This window comes from Corvus moneduloides, chromosome Z, assembly GCF_009650955.1.
Source record: "Corvus moneduloides isolate bCorMon1 chromosome Z, bCorMon1.pri, whole genome shotgun sequence".
NCBI classification, from domain to species: Eukaryota; Metazoa; Chordata; class Aves; order Passeriformes; family Corvidae; genus Corvus; species Corvus moneduloides.
In genome coordinates, this window is record NC_045511.1 from 74,304,214 (window position 1) to 74,326,832 (window position 22,619).

The 22,619-nt window shown below is 44.9% G+C and overlaps 1 protein-coding gene across 1 annotated transcript; it reads right to left on the reverse strand.

The window, feature by feature from the left end:
- Positions 1 to 10,728: 10,728 nt before the first annotated feature.
- On the reverse strand, positions 10,729 to 22,259 carry TAL2 (TAL bHLH transcription factor 2). Its single transcript, XM_032097422.1, has 2 exons — positions 21,948 to 22,259; positions 10,729 to 13,556 (listed from the first exon to the last, which is right to left on the reverse strand). Exon 2 carries the CDS (start codon positions 13,544 to 13,546, stop codon positions 13,184 to 13,186), a length of 363 nt encoding a protein of 120 aa, XP_031953313.1. The 5' UTR covers positions 13,547 to 13,556; positions 21,948 to 22,259; the 3' UTR covers positions 10,729 to 13,183.
- Between the last annotated feature and the right edge of the window lie 360 nt (positions 22,260 to 22,619).

The following is a 22,619-nucleotide window of genomic DNA, read 5'->3' on the forward strand; positions in this document are numbered from 1 at the left end:
CAATTTTCTCCTAACACAACTTTACTCTGGTTTATTTTGTGCGCTGGTTAGTGCCAATCTAAATTGCAAAGAGGAGAAATTATGGGTTTTTTTTAAACTAAGCAGTCGTGTTATTTGACTTACATCCACCTCAGATCCCTCCTCCTTCATTCCAGATTAGATTCTCACAAATATTTAAGGATCCATTTAAAATTTCTCTTCTCTACAGCCTTTGAAGCAGCAGCACTGTGTTCATTCCTAGCTGAAGCCTGGGACTGTAGCAGCTGTAGCCAATGCTGCTGGCTCTATCCAGGAGCTCCCTGGGGTCTAATCTTAGGTCATGGACACACAAGTAGGCAAAAGTGTGTACTTCAGGCTGTAGATGTATACAAAAAGAGTTTGTGTGTCTGAAAAATAAATACTGGAGTATTTTGTATCTTTATTGCAATAGTAAACTCAGTCATGACTTCACTTAGAGCTGAATTCATGTTAACAAAAGTTAGGATCTTGGCTGCTAAGCCTCTCCTTAGCACATCTTATTCCTTAACAGTATTCTTTTTGAAAGGAGCTGATTTATAGAGTGGACTTTAACTGTTATTACCTTGTTTATCTCTCTACTGCATCATTAGATATATCACTTGCTGATTAGTTGATAGGACTCAGACAAGCTCCAGCCCCCTGTTGATCCGACCAAGATTTAAAGGATGCTTTTCCCCAAAGTAGTGACTTTGCCTCAGCAATGGCATGCAGGAGTGCTGTACTGTCACTGTCCTGTAATGTTCCCTGGGTGAGCTTTTATCCGTTGTGTTGACTTGTGGTTCAGCTCCAGCAAACACAGAGCAGCCTCCCTGTCCTCTCAGCCGGTACATGATTCTCAGGACTGGGTGCTCAATACACCTACTGTGCCTTTCATCAGTGTAGGTAATTCACCAGTCCTGCTCTACCCACATGAGCATCTCTTCTGGGTCTGAAAGTTGTGGGCCTGCTTCGTCCAACTGCTCAGGGTTTTCTTTTTCTGGAAAAGCACATGTCAGTGATAATCACTGCTGAGTAGTTTCAAGGTTGTAGTCAATCAAGGCTGGCAATACATTCTTTACATATTCTTGTTATGTATTAGCTTTGTATGTCACAATATTACTTAAGGGTTTCAAATGAATTGCATTAAACTCCCTGTATATATACAGCAAAATAAACATCCTTGCCTACAGTGACTCACTATCTCTATAAACAAAAAAAGGGGGTCTGGAGCAGGTCATCCCTGAGGTCAGGAGAAACACAAGGGGACAGAGCAAGACCTTCTCCTCAAGATTATGCTACTTACTCTGTTTATCTCCTTTGCCAAACCCTTGCCAGTCTGATCTCAACCAAGAGCTGCTGTAGAAGGGAAGAAAAGGATACAGGAAGACCTCAAACAGGACAAATGACCAGTCTTGATACTACTCCCATGGAGTAAGTCCCGTGCATTCACTGGCTTTTCTCTGTTGCACACATCAGTAGGGCAAAAGCCGAGGTCTTTAAAGTTCATTAGATGTCCGTGGATTTTAGGTGTTCCAAGAGCTCCAGGCATCTAGTATTCAGGGAGCATGGGATCTGGGATTACTGATTGTCTCAGATTTAAAATTATCTATTTAATCAGATCAATTTATATGAAATATTACACAGTTCATAAAAATACTGTGTAGTTTGGATCACATTGGATAAGCTTCTCTGCTTCCCAGGGAAAGGAAGAAAAGCAAGGGACATTTCTATTCATACTGTGAACACAGATGCTTCCATCAACATATGACAATTTCAAAATACTCTTTATATTTGAATTTAACCTGGTAATCTTACATTTCTGATACTTTTTTTTCTGCTCCTTTGCTTAGTTGCTCCATTCGCAGTGTTATTTAGAGCTAATTTTGTTAAATACTGATATATGCCTTGTGATGCACTACACATTCAGCAAATGAGATCTCAAATAAAGAAGCGCAATGCTGGCAAGATAGCGCATATTTTCTACCCTATCAGGTAAACTTCATGTATTAGCCTAATGCAAGTGCAGCTGAACCCAGGACTGGACCTGAGATGACAGCTTCAGGACAGTCATTTTTCCACCTCCATTTGCTTTCATTAAATGGTGTCCACAGGTATTCTGCTTTGGGCTGCAGGACTAAACAAATAGTCTGTTCTGCATGAGAACAAGAGAAGCTGTCCTATTTAGGGTAGAGTGCAGAGCAACTGTCTTCTTTCCGTCTCCCGTTTTCCCTTGCAACAGCAAAGGATCTGTGGAGATACTTGACTGGACACAGTCCTGGACAAACAACTCTAGGTGAGATGGCTTGAACAGGAGGCTTAGACCAGATTATCTCAGGAGGTCCCTACAAATGGAAACAGTTTTGGGATTGCTTTAATCTTGAAAATATTTTTTTCCATACCCTTTATATGTTTTTTCTCACAGTTGTTTCCTGATCAATTCTGCCTACAGCAAAGAGAATGGAAAACCAAGCTGGGACTCTGTCAGCTCCCGCAGAGGGATGAGTCCAAGCTGAGAGTTGTGAGCTTGTGTCTGCAAAGTCAATGCCCATTATTCAATAAATTTCGAGGACATCGTCAATCTAATTGGACAGATGAGGGTGTGTGTGCTCAGAAGCTGTCTAGTGCCATAGCTACCATCTGACAAACAATTTGTGGACCATACTTCAACTACTAGATTCTGGGAAGGATTAGTTAAGGAGAAAAAAAAAAAAAGCAACATTCAACAGGAAACAGACTTCTCATTGTGCCCCTTCATTGTATATTCTCCGTGTTCCCTTTTCTGCTCAGTGGCGCAGGCCAGTTTGGGACACTCTAAATTGTCAAGAGCAGCAAGGGGTTACCCGGAGAGTGCTTTGTTTGGCAATACAGACAGCTTTTTTTGTTAACTGACTTGAACCCATTGTCTGTGCATCCCCCTCCCAAACCTCTCTCCTGCCCTCACCACCCTTATCCCCAGCCCAGTTCACCCCCACAGATCCCCTTACTCTGGGTTCATGAAGTACAAATTAGCATAATCAGATTATCTGCATGGGGTTGTTCAGCACGGAGCTGAAAAGGAAGAAAAGAAAAAGTGGCTGACAAAGAGAAGCCCTGAGGAGGGCAGAGCGGGTGGCATTGCTGTTGTGCTGTGGTGCTGAAAACTTGCACCTGCATAGCAAGCAGATCCTCTTCTCACTAAGGACTCTTAGATGGTATTAAAGCATAGGAATTAATTGGGGGGAGGGTAAGGAGACTGAAAGGATGGCAAGGGAGCTGGGATGGACGGGAGAGGAAGGGGAAGGGGAAGGGGAAGGGGAAGAAGGGGAAGGGGAAGGGGAAGAAAGGGAAAGGGAAGGGGAAGAAGGGGAAGGGGAAGGGGAAGAAGGGGAAGGGGAAGGGGAAGAAGGGGAAGGGGAAGAAGGGGAAGGGGAAGGGGAAGGGGAAGGGGAAGGGGAAAGGAAAGGAGAGGAGAGGAAAGGAGAGGAGAGGAAAGGAGAGGAGAGGAAAGGAAAGGAGAGGAGAGGAGAGGAGAGGAAAGGAGAGGAGAGGAAAGGAGAGGAGAGGAGAGGAGAGGAGAGGAGAGGAGAGGAGAGGAGAGGAGAGGAGAGGAGAGGAGAGGAGAGGAGAGGAGAGGAGAGGAGAGGAGAGGAGAGGAGAGGAGAGGAGAGGAGAGGAGAGGAGAGGAGAGGAGAGGAGAGGAGAGGAGAGGAGAGGAGAGGAGAGGAGAGGAGAGGAGAGGAGAGGAGAGGAGAGGAGAGGAGAGGAGAGGAGAGGAGAGGAGAGGAGAGGAGAGGAGAGGAGAGGAGAGGAGAGGAGAGGAGAGGAGAGGAGAGGAGAGGAGAGGAGAGGAGAGGAGAGGAGAGGAGAGGAGAGGAGAGGAGAGGAGAGGAGAGGAGAGGAGAGGAGAGGAGAGGAGAGGAGAGGAGAGGAGAGGAGAGGAGAGGAGAGGAGAGGAGAGGAGAGGAGAGGAGAGGAGAGGAGAGGAGAGGAGAGGAGAGGAGAGGAGAGGAGAGGAGAGGAGAGGAGAGGAGAGGAGAGGAGAGGAGAGGAGAGGAGAGGAGAGGAGAGGAGAGGAGAGGAGAGGAGAGGAGAGGAGAGGAGAGGAGAGGAGAGGAGAGGAGAGGAGAGGAGAGGAGAGGAGAGGAGAGGAGAGGAGAGGAGAGGAGAGGAGAGGAGAGGAGAGGAGAGGAGAGGAGAGGAGAGGAGAGGAGAGGAGAGGAGAGGAGAGGAGAGGAGAGGAGAGGAGAGGAGAGGAGAGGAGAGGAGAGGAGAGGAGAGGAGAGGAGAGGAGAGGAGAGGAGAGGAGAGGAGAGGAGAGGAGAGGAGAGGAGAGGAGAGGAGAGGAGAGGAGAGGAGAGGAGAGGAGAGGAGAGGAGAGGAGAGGAAAGGAGAGGAGAGGAGAGGAGAGGAGAGGAGAGGAAAGGAAAGGAAAGGAAAGGAAAGGAAAGGAAAGGAAAGGAAAGGAAAGGAAAGGAAAGGAAAGGAAAGGAAAGGAAAGGAAAGGAAAGGAAAGGAAAGGAAAGGAAAGGAAAGGAAAGGAAAGGAAAGGAAAGGAAAGGAAAGGAAAGGAAAGGAAAGGAAAGGAAAGGAAAGGAAAGGAAAGGAAAGGAAAGGAAAGGAAAGGAAAGGAAAGGAAAGGAAAGGAAAGGAAAGGAAAGGAAAGGAAAGGAAAGGAAAGGAAAGGAAAGGAAAGGAAAGGAAAGGAAAGGAAAGGAAAGGAAAGGAAAGGAAAGGAAAGGAAAGGAAAGGAAAGGAAAGGAAAGGAAAGGAAAGGAAAGGAAAGGAAAGGAAAGGAAAGGAAAGGAAAGGAAAGGAAAGGAAAGGAAAGGAAAGGAGAAAGGAAAGGAGAAAGGAAAGGAAAGGAAAGGAAAGGAAAGGAGAAAGGAAAGGAAAGGAGAAAGGAAAGGAGAAAGGAAAGGAAAGGAGAAAGGAAAGGAAAGGAGAAAGGAAAGGAGAAGGAAAGGAAAGGAAAGGAGAAAGGAAAGGAAAGGAGAAAGGAAAGGAAAGGAGAAAGGAAAGGAAAGGAGAAAGGAAAGGAAAGGAGAAAGGAAAGGAAAGGAGAAAGGAAAGGAAAGGAGAAAGGAAAGGAAAGGAGAAAGGAAAGGAAAGGAGAAAGGAAAGGAAAGGAGAAAGGAAAGGAAAGGAGAAAGGAAAGGAAAGGAGAAAGGAAAGGAAAGGAGAAAGGAAAGGAAAGGAGAAAGGAAAGGAAAGGAAAGGAGTTCTATTAATGTAACTATCTGGACTGGGAATGTCCATCTCTATTCGTCATGGAGAAGAGATCATCTTGGTAATCTGGGCTATCAAGATAAGACTTTTAGAGTCTCTGCAGGAGACTGATAAGAAACGTGGTAGGAAAAAAAGCGCCAGTTGTCTAGGGGCAGGGTATGTTTCTGCGGTAGGGTGGGGGGGCTGGTTTTCCTGGGCATTTTCTGTGGTGGTCTTGCCTTGCTAAGAGTAGTAAACGATCTGCTTGATTGCCTTAGTGCCTGCCCTAATTCTCTTCTTTCTGCCCATGCTGGGAGATGAACGCTCCCAGAGGACTCAAGACTCAAATCTGTAGCCACAGGTTTTAAAAGCAGCTAGGGGCTCTACATGCTTGTGTATTCAGGAACATGAGATTAAATGACTTGAAGGTGCCTGTTTTTAAAAATATCTTTGAGCTGCTTCTACACTGCCAGCTCTTCCAGCTGACTTGTCTGACCAGTCACCCTCGTCTTTCTGACGTATCTTAAAAGCATGCATGGGCAGAGATTACAAGAAAAACACCCCAAAAAGCAGTCATGGCAACCCTAAAATGTTTTAAGTTGAGCCCTCAAGATCAAGAGTCTTACTGACAGCCCCAGCACTAGACTTTTTCAGTACTTCAGAGAGTCAGGATAAAAGGAAACATAAATGTCAGGGTAAGTCAAGCTTTGAGGAAGTATTTATGACAAACTCCTGCCTAACTTGAACCTGCAGTTTTCAAGAGGAAGTATTGTCTTTGGTTTGATTTATCTTAACAGCACCACACAGAGGGCTGCTGGAAATATTTAACTGATGAAGTTGTGATAAATAGCAGAGAAAATTTTTTCTTTTTACTATTATTTTAGGAGTATTTTCACTTACTTGAATTTAAAAATTTGACTTTAGCAACTTACAGCTCTACTGTTGAGGGAAATAGAAAACATATTTGATAATCAGAAACATAATATATGTCTGTGTTGGTTCAGGAGCCTGTACTTTTGGGAAATATTTGAAATTAATAGGAGCCGCTATTTCAGAATTACCTAACTGGCCACTTGACTTACTTGTTAGATGTAAGAGAAACAAGGTGATGTTACTCTGTTTTCTGCAGCTGACATATAGAGGAGTCATAGAGAGGAAATCTGTGCCCCTACAACAAGTGTAGTGTCCATCCAGTTTATGTCTGGCATGGTTAATTCATCCTCCATGCTTTCTCTGGCAATCTGTCTTGTTTCACTTTTCTCACTTATATTATTCTTTAGTCTGAAAGAAGAATCATTTTGATTATAAAGGCAAAATTTGTGGGGTTTTTTTGTATGTGACCTTAAATGAACTTCAAGATGGATTTCAAGGAGATGATAAGGGTAACACAGATCAATGGATAATAGATAGACAGAAAGATAGAAAAACAGATATGTCTGCTTTCTTTGTGTTTGCTGTACCTGCTCAGCTATTCCGTTCAAAATTGTCAGGTAGAATTATGCTGCTGAAGTTACCTGCCATGACTTTCTCCCCTCACTTCTAAACCTGAGAGCTGGGGAGCACCTGTTTGCATTCCACATGTCTGTGCAGAAAAGTGGCCTTTGAGATTGGGCTGTCCTGTGCCAAGCACGGTGGCTGGGCATGTTCTCCAGACAGCAGCTGGCTGCTCTTCTGTGCTGGAAAATTTGGGAAAAATGTTTGCAGCATAGCTCAGAAGGAAGAGCCAGAGCAGGCAGCTCCCTTCAGTATTGAGTTATTTCAGTTCCTTTTCGAGTGGTGGGAATGTTTCCCACCCAAGCAGGCTGTGCCAGCACCAAGTGCTCTTGGCAAGTCCAATCTGCCAAGCTCACTCTCTCTGTAGGGAACTCTCAACTGGCAGCTGACTTTTTGCCATTCAGTCCCACAGAGATCACTGCAAAGCCTCTCAGCCGGACCAGATTCTTCCTTCTGAAATACCTGTTAACCTATAGGCAGTAAAACATTTCAGGTCACAGTCAGCTGGTCTGAGATCCTGTGGTTAACTAGGTCTGATAGCCTCCACTCAAGGTGCTTTTAGGCATTGCACCTGAGAGTTCGGGTCTTTCCCATAAGTGTAAAGCTTTTTAAAGCTGGAATTTAGTGGCATGAGGTCTTGAGCTGAGGGAATCCATAGGTTGCGTTCTGGTTGGTTGTATATCAATGTATCAGAGCACGGCAATTCTGCTGGTGGTCTGAAGAGAGAGTTAATATTGTCTGCTCTTGGCCTTTCTCGCCCCCAGAACTGAGCACTGCTGTCTGCCAGGGTTTGCCAAATACAGTCACCAAGAGAAAATAATGCTAATCAATGTCTACAGACAGGGTTGGAAGCAGAATGCCTCCCTGGAGACTTGCTGACTGCAGGCTGTCATCCTTTAGCTTTTCATTAAGGTTTTAGGCTACCCAAGAGTCTGTCTTTCAACGTGTAGAGAGGGGAATTTCAGAGGAAGTGAGGGACCTTCCTCAGCTCTGAGATACTGTGCCCCAAGGCGTCTGCAGAAAGGTGGATGCATGGGAAACCTCTGCTGCCCTGTGCTTGTGAATACCTCTCTGCATTACTTGCCAGCATGAAAGTCGGAGACTTCATCTGAATCCCAATGCAGTCCATGCTGAGATCCACAGGACCCTCACTGACTTCTTCCTGTCCTTCATCCTTAAGCTCTTCTGTGCTGTTTTGTGACATTGACACTCAGCAGGACAGATGTACCTGGGAAAGGTTGGCTGCTCCTTGCCTCTCTTTCTGGCTCTCAGTGCTGAGGGGTCTCTTCTCCGAAGGAAGTTTATCACGGGGTCCTCTTTTGTGCTCTGCTGGGTTTGCAATCCAAGGCAGTGAAACAAACTGTAGAGGGATGGGATGTGCATTTGTGCTCACATATGGAAAGGGAGTGGAGTGAGAATACAATGGGATGAGGCTCTATTCTTTACAGAGAAGAGTTGGACCAACTCAGAGTGCAAAGAAAATCCTGCCCTTGGCTTACAGAGAGAACAAAAGTGACTAAATTCAACCAAATATAGGTATCGATTGAGCACAGGGCAATCTCTACCTTCTGTAACCCAAGTCATTTTTTGAGCTGCTTCTTCCACCCACCTTCTCCCTTCTGATTCTCTCAGCACCTGCTGTATTAAAAATACAATTACACCCTTGAAAAGTGACGGATTTAGACTGTCACTGTGTTGATGACCTTTAGATTTAAGACTGGCTCCCAAGTGACCCCTGCCCCACAGGTCAGTAGTTAAGTCACCCATTCTCTCCACCCCCTTTCATCACTCAGCCTTCAAAGAACAAAAGTCAGATCTGCCTTGCTCACACTACTTTAGCCGTGGTCACTGCATATCATTCCCTAGCAGCAAAGAAATTTGTGGGAACTGGTTAGATACTGGAAGATGAGTTGCTAAATGGTTCATGAATCATAACGCCTGTGAAGCACATTGGTGCTGCACCTTTACTTCTTGTTCAGAGAAAGATGCTGGGATGGATCTTAGCATCCTAAAACAACTCTGCTTTGCCATTTAATGTGGCTGTCCCAGGAATCCTGTGAGTCTCCCTGTGTGATGCTCACTGTACTCTCCTCCCCACTGATTTAGACAAGGTACAGCAAACAAGGCTACTGAGTAAAAGCCTCACCACAAAGTCTTCCTCAGCGTGGGCAATACTCCAGAAACCACGAGGCACCACACAGATGTGGGAGCTCACTGTGCACTGTCCAGTGCCAGGCACAGTGTGCTGACATCCACCAGGATTTGAATCCACAGAATCTCAAACCAAAACCCAGACTGCAGACCTGCCCTTCCTCTAACCACAGGCTGGCCATCACTGGGATTCGTGCACAAGACTACAGCATCCTTGCAAGATACATTTGCAACTTACTCCTTTCCTTACCCAGCCCAAATATCCAACTTCAATTACATTCCATAGCCACAAGGGGATATTGAGAAAGTGGACATGACTGACAGCAGCCTGCACGCTTGTTCCTGGTTATTAGGAACAGTGTACAGTGACACTGCACCTCTCCTGGCATCAGTTCCCGTAGGGTCTGTAACAGCTGAACAGTGGCAGAACATATTTCCTGCCTCTGGAGAAAGTAATCCTCATTTGATCTGAAATGTGGACCTGTATTCTTCCACTGATCCTTTTAGAAATTCCAAGTAAAGGAGTGTCTCACTGAGATTCCTGCATCACAATTTCACAGGAGTACGCCTCACACCCTCTGTGCAGGTTAGGAGTACCGTGCAGGTTGGAGCAAGCCATGACTCTTTTAACTTTCCAGCACTCCCTTTTGTACCAGGAGATACTAAAAATGCTCCTAGAAAATGCCACCTTACCTGGTGTTCCTTGCAATATTGACAGCCATAGCTTCACAGAAAAAAAAATAAAATTACAAAAGTGAAAAAAAATGCTATTCACACAACTCTGTTCAACACTGCTAGTTATATCTAGGGGACAATAGGATCCTTAGGACTAGGGATATTCTTGTCACTTATACTAAGGTTTTCCCACTGCAGCAACATATCTGAGACATTTTCAGCCAACTCCAATTAACTTGGTCCGTCTCCATGGCACAGGTCCCGTTATCTCACAGGACTATGTTGACATAGCTGTACCGTGCCCACTTCCAGAGGAGGGATTGCCACATGATCCTCAGCACACAAACTAATTTGGCATCACCTGCTGTAAGCAGAGGGCTCTCTCTAAGGTGACATTGCCTTGCTTAGTGTAAATACATACTGGACATCACATATAAATACATTTTGAACCTCACATTTGTTGATTTCATGACTTTTATATATGATTCCCTGAGATGATGCTTTTCTGACACACATTTTGTGCAGAAATTCCTCTCTTGGTGTATCATAGAGCACTGTCAGGGACGTGAGACATCCAGCCAAGCATGAAACTGGAACTGGCCCTGTGTCCCAGTGATTTGCCATCTCTTCCTCACGACTTCTGCATCTGTCATCCTATTGCTCCCTCTCCCTTTCCCAGCCTCAGATTCAGTTGGGGATTAGGTGTTCTCATCAGATGTTTGCCAGAAAACATCTTTACATCCTAAGCTCCCCTCAACTTTGAATTAATTTTTATATCTGAACCTGGACTCCTGTTTGAATCTTTATGCTGTGCCTATCTGAACACCTCCAGATAACAATGGACTCTGAATTAATTCTTTAGAGTGTCTTATGCTTTTTAAAATGAGGTTGATTAAAATCTTTTGAATTGCGAATGTTTGGAAGAGATAAATAATAATGTTGCACAATGAAATTTTAGTTCTCTATCTTTTTCAAGGGCTGGTCAAAATCTTCCTAGCATGTAGATGCAAATAGATATACGACCCAAAATTGCAAGAAATTGTAATAAACAAAGATCTGCTGTCATTTTTCATCATTTGATAATGTTGTTTCTACCATCAAGAGTCTTGCATAAGAGATAGTAGAAGAATCCTCTGCTGGAAATTACATCCCAATGTTTTTGGGATTCTCTACCAAGTGGTATGCAAATGTAAAATGCAATTTTAGAGAAGTTTAGAAAGACAAAGATTAGTTTCTTAAATAATTTATTTGGAATATATTAGGTGTTAAATAACATCATATAGCACAGTGTTATCAGTTGCACCGTATTTGTTCATGATCACACAGATAAGAAATCCCCAAAACACAAAGAAGAAACTTGACCAAAAAAAAGAAATCTTTGGTAGAGAGATCTAGTGAAATACTTGTTGAATGTGACAGTAGGGAGCCCCTGTACTGAAAGGAGATCAAAGAAAGCGGTGATATGAACCAAAGCAGTAACAAGAAGGGAAGTTTTTTAGCATAGAAAATACAACAAGCATGTTATGTTACAAAATTGCCAGGTTTTCTTTCCCCTTCCCAGTGTGACAGCTGCTCACAAGATGTTTTTCCTTGCCTTGGTGATGTGTGTTTCCTAGGATAGCAAGGACTGATAGACCCAATAGCACCACCACGCCTCAGCAGTAAGTGCTCTGATTTACTTAGGCTAATCTGTCCTGCTGCAACTCCAGCAAGCCAGCGGAAAGCTGGGAGGAGGACGTGGCTCATTACATTTGAGGTGCTGTGCAGAAGAGGCTGTGGCTCCATTTAGTCACATTAAGGTGGGCCGAGGTCGGGAGAAGCGAACCATGGGAAGGGCTCTCAGTGCTTTCCACGCAGCTGCTCCCCCGGGCAGTCCTGACAGCTGACAAACCCAAGGATTAGCAAACTGACTATTAGCAGTGTTGAGAAACTAAATCAAATCAACATGAACCCTTTCCGCTTCTTTTCTTTCCTTCTTTTGGCCAGAATCTATCCACTGGCATGCTTGTACCTTACAGCACCAGTGCTGGATGGGGTGAGCTGTGTTCTTGTCAGACCTTAGCTTTTGTCAGTGCTGAGGACAGCTTGACATTCCCATAGCAGGAGACAGCCCTGGCTTCTTTGGTGCAGCTCAGCTTCAGGTGCCAAATCCCCTCATGCAGAAGGACTGTACATGTTGCATGCACAAACCCTAGTTCTGCTTTCTGAAAGCACCTCTTTGTCTCATGAACAAACAGAAACAGCCCAGGGACATGCCTTGCCCTAAGGGAGCTACATTTCTTCACCAGTTGTAAACAACTGTCTTTTCTAAGCCTTGACATGTACCTTGGTCCACATGGAAATCAAGAGGGACTTGTGTCAGTGGGAGCAGGATCTCACCAGAAAGCCATTCTACTTAAAGCTGGTGACATTTTCTCTGCTCCTCTAGGCTGCTCGTAACTCACAGGAGCAGACCAGGCCTTGGCAGGCACAGGTTGTAACTCAGGCAGGAAATTAAAATTGATTTCTTTGTGGGCAACAATAACCCACAGTGGCCACTTTCATGAAGCCTCTTTTCATCCCGCTTGTCAGCTAAACACCTACAGCATGGTGGTTGGTGTTTTTCCTACAGGGAAATAACTCACAAATGGAAGATATTTACACCAGTTTCTTTGTGGTTGCTCTGTTGGGCCATTTGGGAATAGTATCCAGGTGGGAGAGCCTCAGCTAGAGCAGGTGAAATCAGGGAGTTTAAGGGCAGTCAGCAAGGTATGGCAGGCATAACCATGGACATAGGCTTGTCCACAAAGGTTTTCACAGCGTATCACTGAGGCCTTTGTCCTAGGACCTCCCTCCCAAAGCAGCACCTCCCTCCCAAAGCATTGCTACAGCTCCTACAGAAGAACAAAGGCATTGAGCCACCAACCTCTTTGATGGGCTTTTAAGGTAGCTGGGGCATAGCTGACCATCTTCCTTCGCATTCACACTGTCACTGCTATGGAGGAGATTTACTTTGCCTATTGAACCCACTGAAACTCATCTATGACAATGTATTTTGTCACTTTAAATTGGCACTTTTTGCTTTAACCTAACATTTAATTTTATTTAATGTGCTTTCCTCTGACACAAGGGATCTGTCCAGTCTGATGAAGAAAGATGCAGCCAGGTTCAAGGGCTAGGACTTTTTAAACAAAAGACTCAAGCTAGAAATAAGATTCACAAGTTCAAGAGTGAGTGCAATTAGCCCGTAGAACAACTGGTAGAGGACTCTGTCAAATATCACATCTCTCAAAATCTTTTACTTCTGAGGCCAGATGTCTGTTGTGGACAAATTTTGTGGTGCTGTCATAATTCTTCATCTCAATAATGTTTCCTTGAAATAGCATGGGAGAATAATCTCTTTCCCTGTCAGAAACACTGAATGAATTTCTATGCCCTGATTTATGGAGGAGATCCAGGCAGAAGACTCTTTTGGCTTGGACTCTGCCATGACAGCAGTATGTCCTTCCAAGCTCCCAGAGACCACAAGTTCTCCGTCTGGACTTCCAGGTTTTTTGCACGACCAAGGACTTCCTATCCTATTAAATAAAAATGCAAATAAAATAGCGATAAATATAAATAAATAATCACAATACACAGAGGAGCAACCCACAGATTCTGCCAGGAGAGAGGGACTATCACACTAACACCAAGACTGCACATCTCACTGTCTGCTAGGGGATGATGACTCTGACCAACACTCTGCTATATTGCTGCTCATGCTGGGACAGGAGACACCACAGTTTTCAATCAGTGTCAGCTCTTCCATGCTCTGCAAGTGTGGGGCTTGCTGGAAGAACCCCAGGATGCTGCCCCGAGGTGCCACTGCTGTCTGCTGGAGGCCTGGCTCTCCCAGGACCTTGACAAGGAAGTTGATGTATCTCATGGCCAACCGGAGTGTCTCGTTCTTGCTCAGTTTTTTGTCTGGTGGGTGAGTGGGAATGAGTTTCCTCAGCTTGGCAAAGGCGCTGTTGACATTTTGCTGCCTCCACCTCTCCCTGGTGTTGGTGAAGATCTTTCTTGTCATTCTTAAGGTGCTGCAAAGCAAAGGAGATGGTGAGTGAATGCTGGATACCCCTGGCTTTCACACAGGCTGCTTTTTTTAGGGGCACTGTACCCTCCAGGAAAGTGGTAAGCACAGAGTGGTGGTGTTAGGCTTCTAATTTTTGCTCTTTGTGGCTGGCACTCTTGTCCTGCATGTCCTTCACAGAGTCACTCTAAAGTCATCATAAGTATTGGAGAGGCAACCTGATGCCAGAGTTCAGTAAGAACTTCACAAAGGAAATAAAGGAGTTTAATTTCCATATACAAGCATTTGGTGCTGCTACAAGCCCAGCTTCTCCAGGTTCCTCAGAGTTCCCCTGCAACAGAATTCCCAACAGACAATGCATTTGTCATCCCACCAGGCTGTGTGAGAGCCACACAGGCACTTTTTATGGGGGAAGGCAGGCAGAGCCAGTGCAGAACATATCCACACCTCATTTCACACCTTCCTGGAATCTGCTCCTAGCTGGCCCTAGCTTGGTGATTCCTGGCTGAAACGAAGCCAAGTGGACCTTCACCATGGGCCTTCAATGAGCAGCCAGGTAACACCATAGACATGTGTGGCTGTGGTTATTTCAGGAGGTTATTTCCCTTCTCCAAGGAAGCACCAGTCTGGTTCTGTGCCCAGCCCACACTGGCTGCTCACTGCTGGTGTCAGAGACTTTTCAGTCTGGCTTCTGCTTTAGCCTCTGAGAAATGCCAAGCCTAAGCCACAAATGTCATAAGTGCATGAGGGAAAGTGTGATTCCTACAAAACATGCTGGCATTCCAGACAAAACCTCTCCCCAGTTGTTCCCTGTCTACCTTCACAGAGCCAAGCAAAGGGAGCCCTGTGCCCAGAGCAGACCTGGCAAAGAACAGTACTGAGGCAAGGGGTGCACAGTGATTTTAAATGCCATTTACCAGAAAGACTGCCAAAAGTTCTTTGTGTTGCCCCAGCCCCTCTCCCACCACCATGGGAAAGTGTCTTCCCTTCTCTCCCATAGCCCTGGAGGAGACACTGATTGCTCCATTTCTGAAGCAGCTCTCTATGCCAATGGCACACAGACAGCTGGAGCAGGAAACAGCTATCCACAGCCAAGAGACTAAAGGACAAATGTTTCCACTTACCCTCTAATGCATGTGAAAAGCTCAGCTTTTTATACTCATTGGCAAACCCTTCTTTACAGTAGTCCTGTAAAGGGGAGTGGGGAGCAGAGGGAACAGCATCCTTCATCCACAGGAAGAGGAAACTTTGGGATGACAGCCCAGCTGTGATCCTGCTTCCATCTGAAGCAGCCTCACACCATGCAAGACATCCGGGGTTCACCAAAATACACGGTAAAAGTCCATGGGAATAAAGAAACACAAATGTGACTCACAGTTTAATTGGGATGTCCTGTCAGGGAGCCAAGGCAGGGAAGTTTCTGCCCAGCTCCTTCAAGTTCTAGTCCAGCATGGATTACCAGCTGCCAGGGGAACACAGCTGCAGCACTATAAATCCTGTCACAGCTGTGTTCAGAGACCTCTGGTCAGGGATGCAGCTGGTACAGGCACACCCCTGTACACTGTAAATGGCTCCTCACGCTGGCAATACCTCACAGGCTCCTCTTGGCCCTGGCCTTTACACTGCTAACATATTTCTATTTTGGTGGAATACTGAAATTACTGTCATACCTTTAGGGGATGAGAAAATTGTCTCATCAAAATGGCCTTGCTTCATGAAAGGCTCTTTTAAAAAACAAACCCTCGTATTTCAGGTTGCTGAAAGTTTTTCGTGTCTTTTATAGACTTACATTAAGACTCATTGCTTGATTCAAATGGGGATTGTATCTCTCTTTTTATTCTTTTTTTAAAAAATTGTTCTCCTACTCTGTGTATCATTTTTGGTTCGTGCTGTGGGAACAAATCTGCTTAGTACTTTGCACCTACCTCAAGCACGTTGCATGTACCTTTTTGGCAAGAACACTGCCACGTCAGTGGTACAGATTTTAAACACAGCCTTCCAGTGCTCCTCTGTACTGCAGTGTGTTCAGTGCCCAAGGCAAAACTTTTGCCTTTACAGATTTATTCTTCCAAGCAGCTGCTCAGATCCGTGTGAAATTCACAATGCCACCTGCTTCTTTCTGTCTTCTGTTTTGGTGTTTATGTTGTTTGATTTTTTTCTTTTTTTTTTTCTTCTGAAGACATACTTATCTGTGTACAAAGATATTTATTTTTTGTAACATAGGGAAAGTTATTTGGGCTTCCTTTTTTCTTCTAATTGGTTGACTGGACTGTATTTTGCCAGGTCTTCGGAGCTCTGTGCTGTAATTCTGCCATGTGGGTCAATGTTTGCTGGATACCTGTTTACATCTCAGCTACAAATACCAAGAGAGAGTCTGTTTCTTGTCATCCTCCTGCTGCAGACAGTCCCCAGCACAATACTCCAGGAAAGCAGGTTAACACCCAGCCCTGGTGCTGTGAACATGCCCTCTTGTCCTGTTAGTGGTGTTATTGGTGGAAAAATAAACCCAGCCTACTCCTTCAGGCCGTGCTTTCTTTGTCTCTCTACTCATGCCTCTGGAAAGGACAATGCTACGTTTGTGGTCATAAGCCTTGTCAGCAAACAGATGCCTTTGTGAGAACAGCTCCTGCTTTACACTTCAAAAACGTGTGTTTGTATTTCTGACATTTATTCGAGATCTGCAAACAGCAGCTCCTTTCCTTTCCCAGTGCCTCCTCTTGCAGTGATAGCTCTATGGGGAGCTTTGTAAGACACCTCCATACATCTCTCCACCTTAAATTTCTCTCCTTTTTGTCTTTACTGGTGTGGGTTTCCTGTTGTTGTGCTTGGAGTTTCAGTTAGAAACATAGAAAAAAAGTTATCCTGGTCCAATCCTGCAGTAACTGTAATTTTTCACCTTAGCTTTTTTCCTCTAGTCACCTACACATCCCTCGAGTTCTCTGCAACCACAGCACCTTCTAGTTAAAATGCAGCCAGTTTGCTGGCAAGGGATCTGATTTCCATTTCTTCTGTCTCGTTCCCTTCCTTCTTTTCCTTCCTTCTCTCCAACCTTTCTCACCAAACTTGTCTTTCAACATGTTATTTGCAACTTCAGGTCTTTGCTAATTTTGCACATCTGAGCAATGTATTTTTAAGCTTTCTCTGATGCACTGTATAAAATACATGTCATCTAGTAGTTGTGTGCAGTTTGTATCCCACTGGTCTGTTTTAAGTCTGTGCAGAAGTCACCTGATTGTACATATAATCTACAGATTTATTGCACTAACCTGCAGGTTTGGACTCTGTACTTTCTGCTCACCTTCCCTAACCACGTATTAACAACCCCACATTTAGATGACGATTAAAAACCCAGGAAGATAGCATCTTAGATTCAAGAGGATTAATTCTGCTCTCAGCAATGTAAATCTGGAAGTTTACACCATTTTCACTGGAGGAATTACTTTTAAGGACAAAATTTTGCACTGAGGAAAGGATTTAACTCAGCTCAAGGAGGCATGTCCAGAAGTAGGAGCTAAATGCAGTTTCATGAGCTAAGGTGCACAGCTGCAACATGTGAAGAGAATTGTGCAAAGAAACAACCCCAGTGAATCTGCTCCAACAACCAGAAAGAGAAAAAAACAAAGGAAAAACAAGCCACCACCGCCCACCAAACAGACAACTGAAGGTCCTTCCACCCCCTGCCTACCCACTTGAAAAATATAAAAATGTGTGGTGGGCGGAATACTGGCTATTTTTAGTGCAGCCACGAATGTCGCCAGACAAAAGACTGAACCGCAGAAGAGATGAGGATCTCTACCTAGCAGCAGTTCTCACAGCCTCTCCATGCAAAAGCCTTTCAGGCAATTCAGGCAGCGGCAGCAGCGGCAGCAGCAGAGCAGCTTAGGCACAAAGCTCATCTCTGCCAGACATTCCCCAGCAAATGGCCCCCGAGCCAGCGGTTAATGTCTGAGGGTTGGCAGGGGACTCGCCAGGAGCCCGGCACTCAGTCATAATTAGCAGGATGCTATTAACTAAAGATCTTGGACAAGGAAGTTCCTCCCTCAAGTTATACCTCTGACCTCGATGAAGTTAAATCCATGTTGAAACTGGCCACTGGAGACCTACTCCTGCAAATCTTAATCAGACAGCAGATGCCTGCTGCCACCTAGAATTGGAGTGCTTCTAGTAAACCTGTGGTGCTGCACCATCACTCCACAGGGGAAACCCAGTGCCTGCTAAAATTGGTTATTTAACACATTTTGTAAAGTCCCCCCAGCCCTTAAGTAAATGGCAACAGAAGAGCAGATGGTGCCTGTTTCCTCTACCAGGCAGGTGCTTGTGAGCACGATCTGCCGTGGGGAGCAAAGGTTCCCCAGCTATCACTCTTTCTGCTGTGCTTTGTTCGCTTTGCATCCCTGTGATCTGGGCAAGAGGAGAAAGGGGAAACTCACAGTTTCCCTCTACATTTTCACACAAGCCTCAGAGCGTGGCACTCAGCTTCATGCAGAGGGCAAGACTGAGCATTGCTGTCACAAGACAAAGCACTACCTATGGCTAACATGTGACTATTTTTTTTTCCCCATTCCCTAGGGGGAACAAACTCACTCCTTGCAGCTTAGCCATGCACTGTTTGCTGTATGGCTGCTTGGATTTCAGGGTCTTTCTTTGGGTTGGGAGGGGAAGAAAGGACAGAGGGGACAGTTCACCCCAGCTTGATGGATTGCAAGAGGAGCAGCTCACCTCTAGGTACAGGCTCTCCCGTCCCAGCTTTCCTCAGCTCACTCTCCCCATTGCTGCCTCCCTGTATCTCAGTACCTTTTCCAAAGTGCCTCCCACCTGAAATCCCACAGGTGCATTGCTGGACAAGGACACAGAGAGATCTCTGAATCTGAGAGTGGATGCTGGGCTGGCAACCAGGGAGTTGAGCTTCTGTCCATGTTTCCCTGCCATGCATCAGGCAAATTCCTTCTTTTTTTTTTTTTTCCCCCTGCACCTTCTTTTCCCTCCTGCTTTTAAACCGCTGCAAAGTTCGTGGAAAAAATTACTGAATGTGTGTGTGAGCATTTGTGTGTTAGAGCAGACACGAACACAGGATGGCCCAGTCTTTCAGTGCTGGTGTAATGAATGAGAAGAGCCTCTCCCTGCGTTCCCAGTGTGATTCCTAGCACTATCCATGAACTTCATTTTATTTCAAACAAGGTGTGGGAAGAGGAACTACTTCAGGAGTAAACAAGGGCTCCTATCTCTGCCTCATGCCTCTGTTGGGAGTGTTATCCGACAATCATATTGCGGTACGCAGTACAGCAGAGCAGCAAAAGCACTATAAAAACCAGCCCACGCTGACACGGTGATTTACCTTTTTTAGAGCCTGTAAATCTAGGACAAAATGCACATAGTAGAATCTCTGCTTCTGGGAGCCCTCCTGTCTAAGGGCAGCATTTACAGAAACTCTCACAGCCACACTTGTGCTCTCACTGAACCTTTAGGAAAAGGAAATCACTGGAGTCTTCAAAAACAGCTGTGTGAAGGTCTCAGGATTCAGTCAGCTTTCATGTTTGGGGTTACTATACTGCATGCGATCCCAGTTTCAAGAGAAAGGTCTTTCACCTGACCCAGAACTGCCCCTGGGCTTCTGAGCTTTGTAATCCAGTTGCCCTCCTGGAGGGTGCAGGTCTTTGGCAGAGAACAGCTCTCTGCTTTGTGAGAAATCAGCCTTGTCTGCAGACTCTGCACACTGTGGCATCATGGCCTCTAGGCCTGCCTTGGGAAAGGAAGATCTGCAAAGCAATGGGCTGCCACCCAGATGGGATTTGGGAGAGCACAAAGTATGTGGCCGAGAACTTGACAATAGCCTTAAAGACGTAGCTCAAGAAAAGGTTTACTCTGTGCATGGGAGTGGACTTTTTTTGGATTTGGGGGTTTCCTGTTGTTGTTGATTTTTTCATGTGGCTCCCTTCTGCTCAGTATGTTTTATGGTGCTTTGCAGAAAGATGAACTATACCAAAAAAATCTCTACACCAAAAAAATAAAGAACCCACTCATGGGCTGCAACAGCTTTTGCTAAATGGAGTTCCAGTGCATTAGCAGGGGCATGACAGCTTGCTAAGCTGAGAAAGGAGCACTTTGCCAGGAGGTTTAGCCTTTATTTGCTAAAGTTGCATTTGTGTTATTTTCTGTTCCAGAGAATCTCAGAGTCTCTCTTGGAAAACTGCTTCTCTGGCCTGAATGGCAGTTCCTGTGGGTTTCCTTTAACAAGAGTCTCTGCAAATTAACAGCCCAAGTACTACATACAGACACTCTCCCCATGTTTTAAGGTAAACACAGAGAAGAAAAACAATTTGGTTCTGTTCCAGGAGTTCTTCAGGTCTCTTTTTTTTGTTCCCCCCTGTTCCACACTGATATTTCTCCCACCTCATTGCATCACTCATTCCTGCCTCCCTCTCTCTGCCACAACGAGGCAGGAGGGCAGCTGTGAATGGCAGAAACCATTTGCCCTGCCTATGTCCACGTCCTCCTTCCTGGAAGGAGAATGTAAGCGAGGAGTGGGACCAAGTGCTGCATGTCTTACAGCTCAGCAGAGAGCAGTCTGCAGCAGCTCACACTGTTAGAGAAGTTGGGAACAGAGAGGAGAAAATCCAGGTCTGCAAAGGACATTTGCATCAGGGGAAAGGTAGATTATTCGTTATGCTTGGATGTGGCCCCCAAACAATATTTGCTTTTGCTTTCTGTCCAGGTCTGCTCTGAGGCTGGTAGCAAATCTGTGACTGCAGGCAAAGCAAGACTGAAGGTCTGAGAGCATCCGGTGCAGAGCCTGTCTTCCTGCCAGACCTCAAACCAGGCTGCTGACCACCTTGGGTCACACCAGTGCCTGCTGTGCCTAAGACCAGAGGTCACCATGAGCAGAGAAACGTGGCCACCACGGCAAAACATAGCTTCCAAAAGTGGGATGCAAACTGCAAGACAAGGAGCACAACCCTGTTTTTCCCTGAATGTCTTGCCACCGATCTCTGTGGGGCTGCTCCTGAGAGAAACAGCAGCACAAAACTCATCCCTGCCTCAGCCACCTGTGTTTAGTCCACAAGTTTCCTGCCTGGTATACTGAGCACTTCATTTTCATCTACTCATATCACAACTACCATAAAGATTTATGTAAACAGACAGCAAAAACAAGCTGCATTTATTTTAGGTTTTTTAATCTGGTTGGTTATCTTTGTGGTTGTTTGTTCGTTTAGTTGGTTTTTTGTTTTTGGTTTTGGTTGGTTTGGGGGTTTTTTTGTGTCTGTGTAAAATAATATAGAAATGCATGATGGAAAAAGATTCTGAAAATGAAATATTGTCCTGTAAAGTTACAAGGAAATCAGGAAGGATAGAGACAACTACTTCAGGAAACATGCGTGTTTTGCTGTTTATTCACTTTCTCTGGCAATAGTTTTATGCAGAAGGCTGGAAATAGAAACGGGTTTTAGATTGTCAGTTTCAAAAGCTTTGTCACAAATCTGAGAGTTACTAATATTTAACAGTAGAAGTGAAATTAAAAAACAGTTGCTAAGCTTTTCCTCCTAAGTGCACTGTTGAACTGAGGAAAATTCAAATTCTTATGTATTTTACATATGCATCAGCTGTAGCACAGCTGACCTATAAAGTATGGAGATACTTTTAAATATGTGGGGATTGGAATTTAAAACTGATTCCTTACACCTTTACCTGTTGACACTGTCAGTGAATTTTCACACAGTCTAGTGAATAAGCATACAGCATAAGACTAATTAGTACATGATTATTTGTACTTTTGCAAGGAATTTGTTTTAAATAACAAACAGCATTGGAGAATTCAGTTAAGTTTTAGTCCTTAACTCAGGGAGTCTATGATGCTCTGTCTAATCCTTTTGCACCAGTGCAATAGCTCTGATTTACAGCACTTTGCAGTGCTATAAATGAGTTTGCCTAGTGTTTAATTATGCAGCTATGATGTAATAAAATAGGAATAGTAGGAATAGTTAAGAACCGTAATTAAAATCACTTTAGTTTCCTCCACATGTCACCACCAACATTTCTCTCAAAAGCACTAAAACAAATCAATATTTTCTTCTGGTAAGGTCCAACTCACTGAATCTCTGCAGATGCTAGGAATTTGGAAAGTTCAGGTACAAACTGTGTCTTCACTTGACGAAGTGCAGCCAGCTGTAAGTGGCTGTTTGTCAGATGAGGTGCCTTACTCTTAAATTTTTGATGACAAGAGCCAGAGGTGCCACAATAAGAAATGAAAATCCAGCAAACTGGTAAAAGGCTACTGCAGAAATCCCTTCTTTTAAGGATATTCCCTGCTCTGAGGGGAAACTTTGGCATTCCTAAGAAAGTTGCAAGATCAGCACGAAAGAGGGGAGGATAGCTGTAAAGAGAAGAGGCCGTTGTCACTTACTTTTCTGGTACTTGTGCCTCTGGAAACCTGGTGAACAGGCAGCAAGATCAGATGCTTCCTATGTTTCTTTCCCGACTGCTTTTCCAGTGCCTGGCCACAGAGCTTGCTCTTGCTGGAGTCAGCTTAGCGCCGGTCCCGGCTGCCTCATTTATAGAGTAGCAGGTCCTTTGTCTGGCGCGTGTCACCACTAGTCCTGGCAATCCAGGGAGCTCGTTTTGCATCTCCCAGGAGATTCTCTCTCTGTCTTGCCTTTTCTCCGCTCACCACATGCCCCCTGCCCTTTTCTGGAGCTGGTATGGGGTGGTAGCTAGAACCATCCTTACCAGCTTTAGTCACTTAGCTAAGTGACTATGGCTTAAGTCAGGTGAACTTTGGCGGGAAAGGATGAAACCAGCATTAGCAATAATGTAATTTTCCTCTCTGTTTCCTCTTCTGTTTGAGGAGATTTTTTTTTTTTTAATTTTACTTATTTATCCAAATCTGAGCTTGTCAGTGTTTCCAGAGACAGAGCTGGCTCTTTCAAAAGCCCTCTCTAGCATGACTCAGAACTGAGGAACAGGCTGGAGTATTTATTGCACTCCCAACCAGGAGGAGGCTCCTGCTCTGCTCTGACAGGATGTGAGGTGCATTTGGGGGGGTGACCATGTGCAGACAAGTGGATCCTGCACTCCC

Bases quoted from the DNA above. Each gene is read 5' to 3' on its own strand.
- TAL2 (XM_032097422.1), bottom strand. From the start codon at position 13,546: ATGACAAGAAAGATCTTCACCAACACCAGGGAGAGGTGGAGGCAGCAA.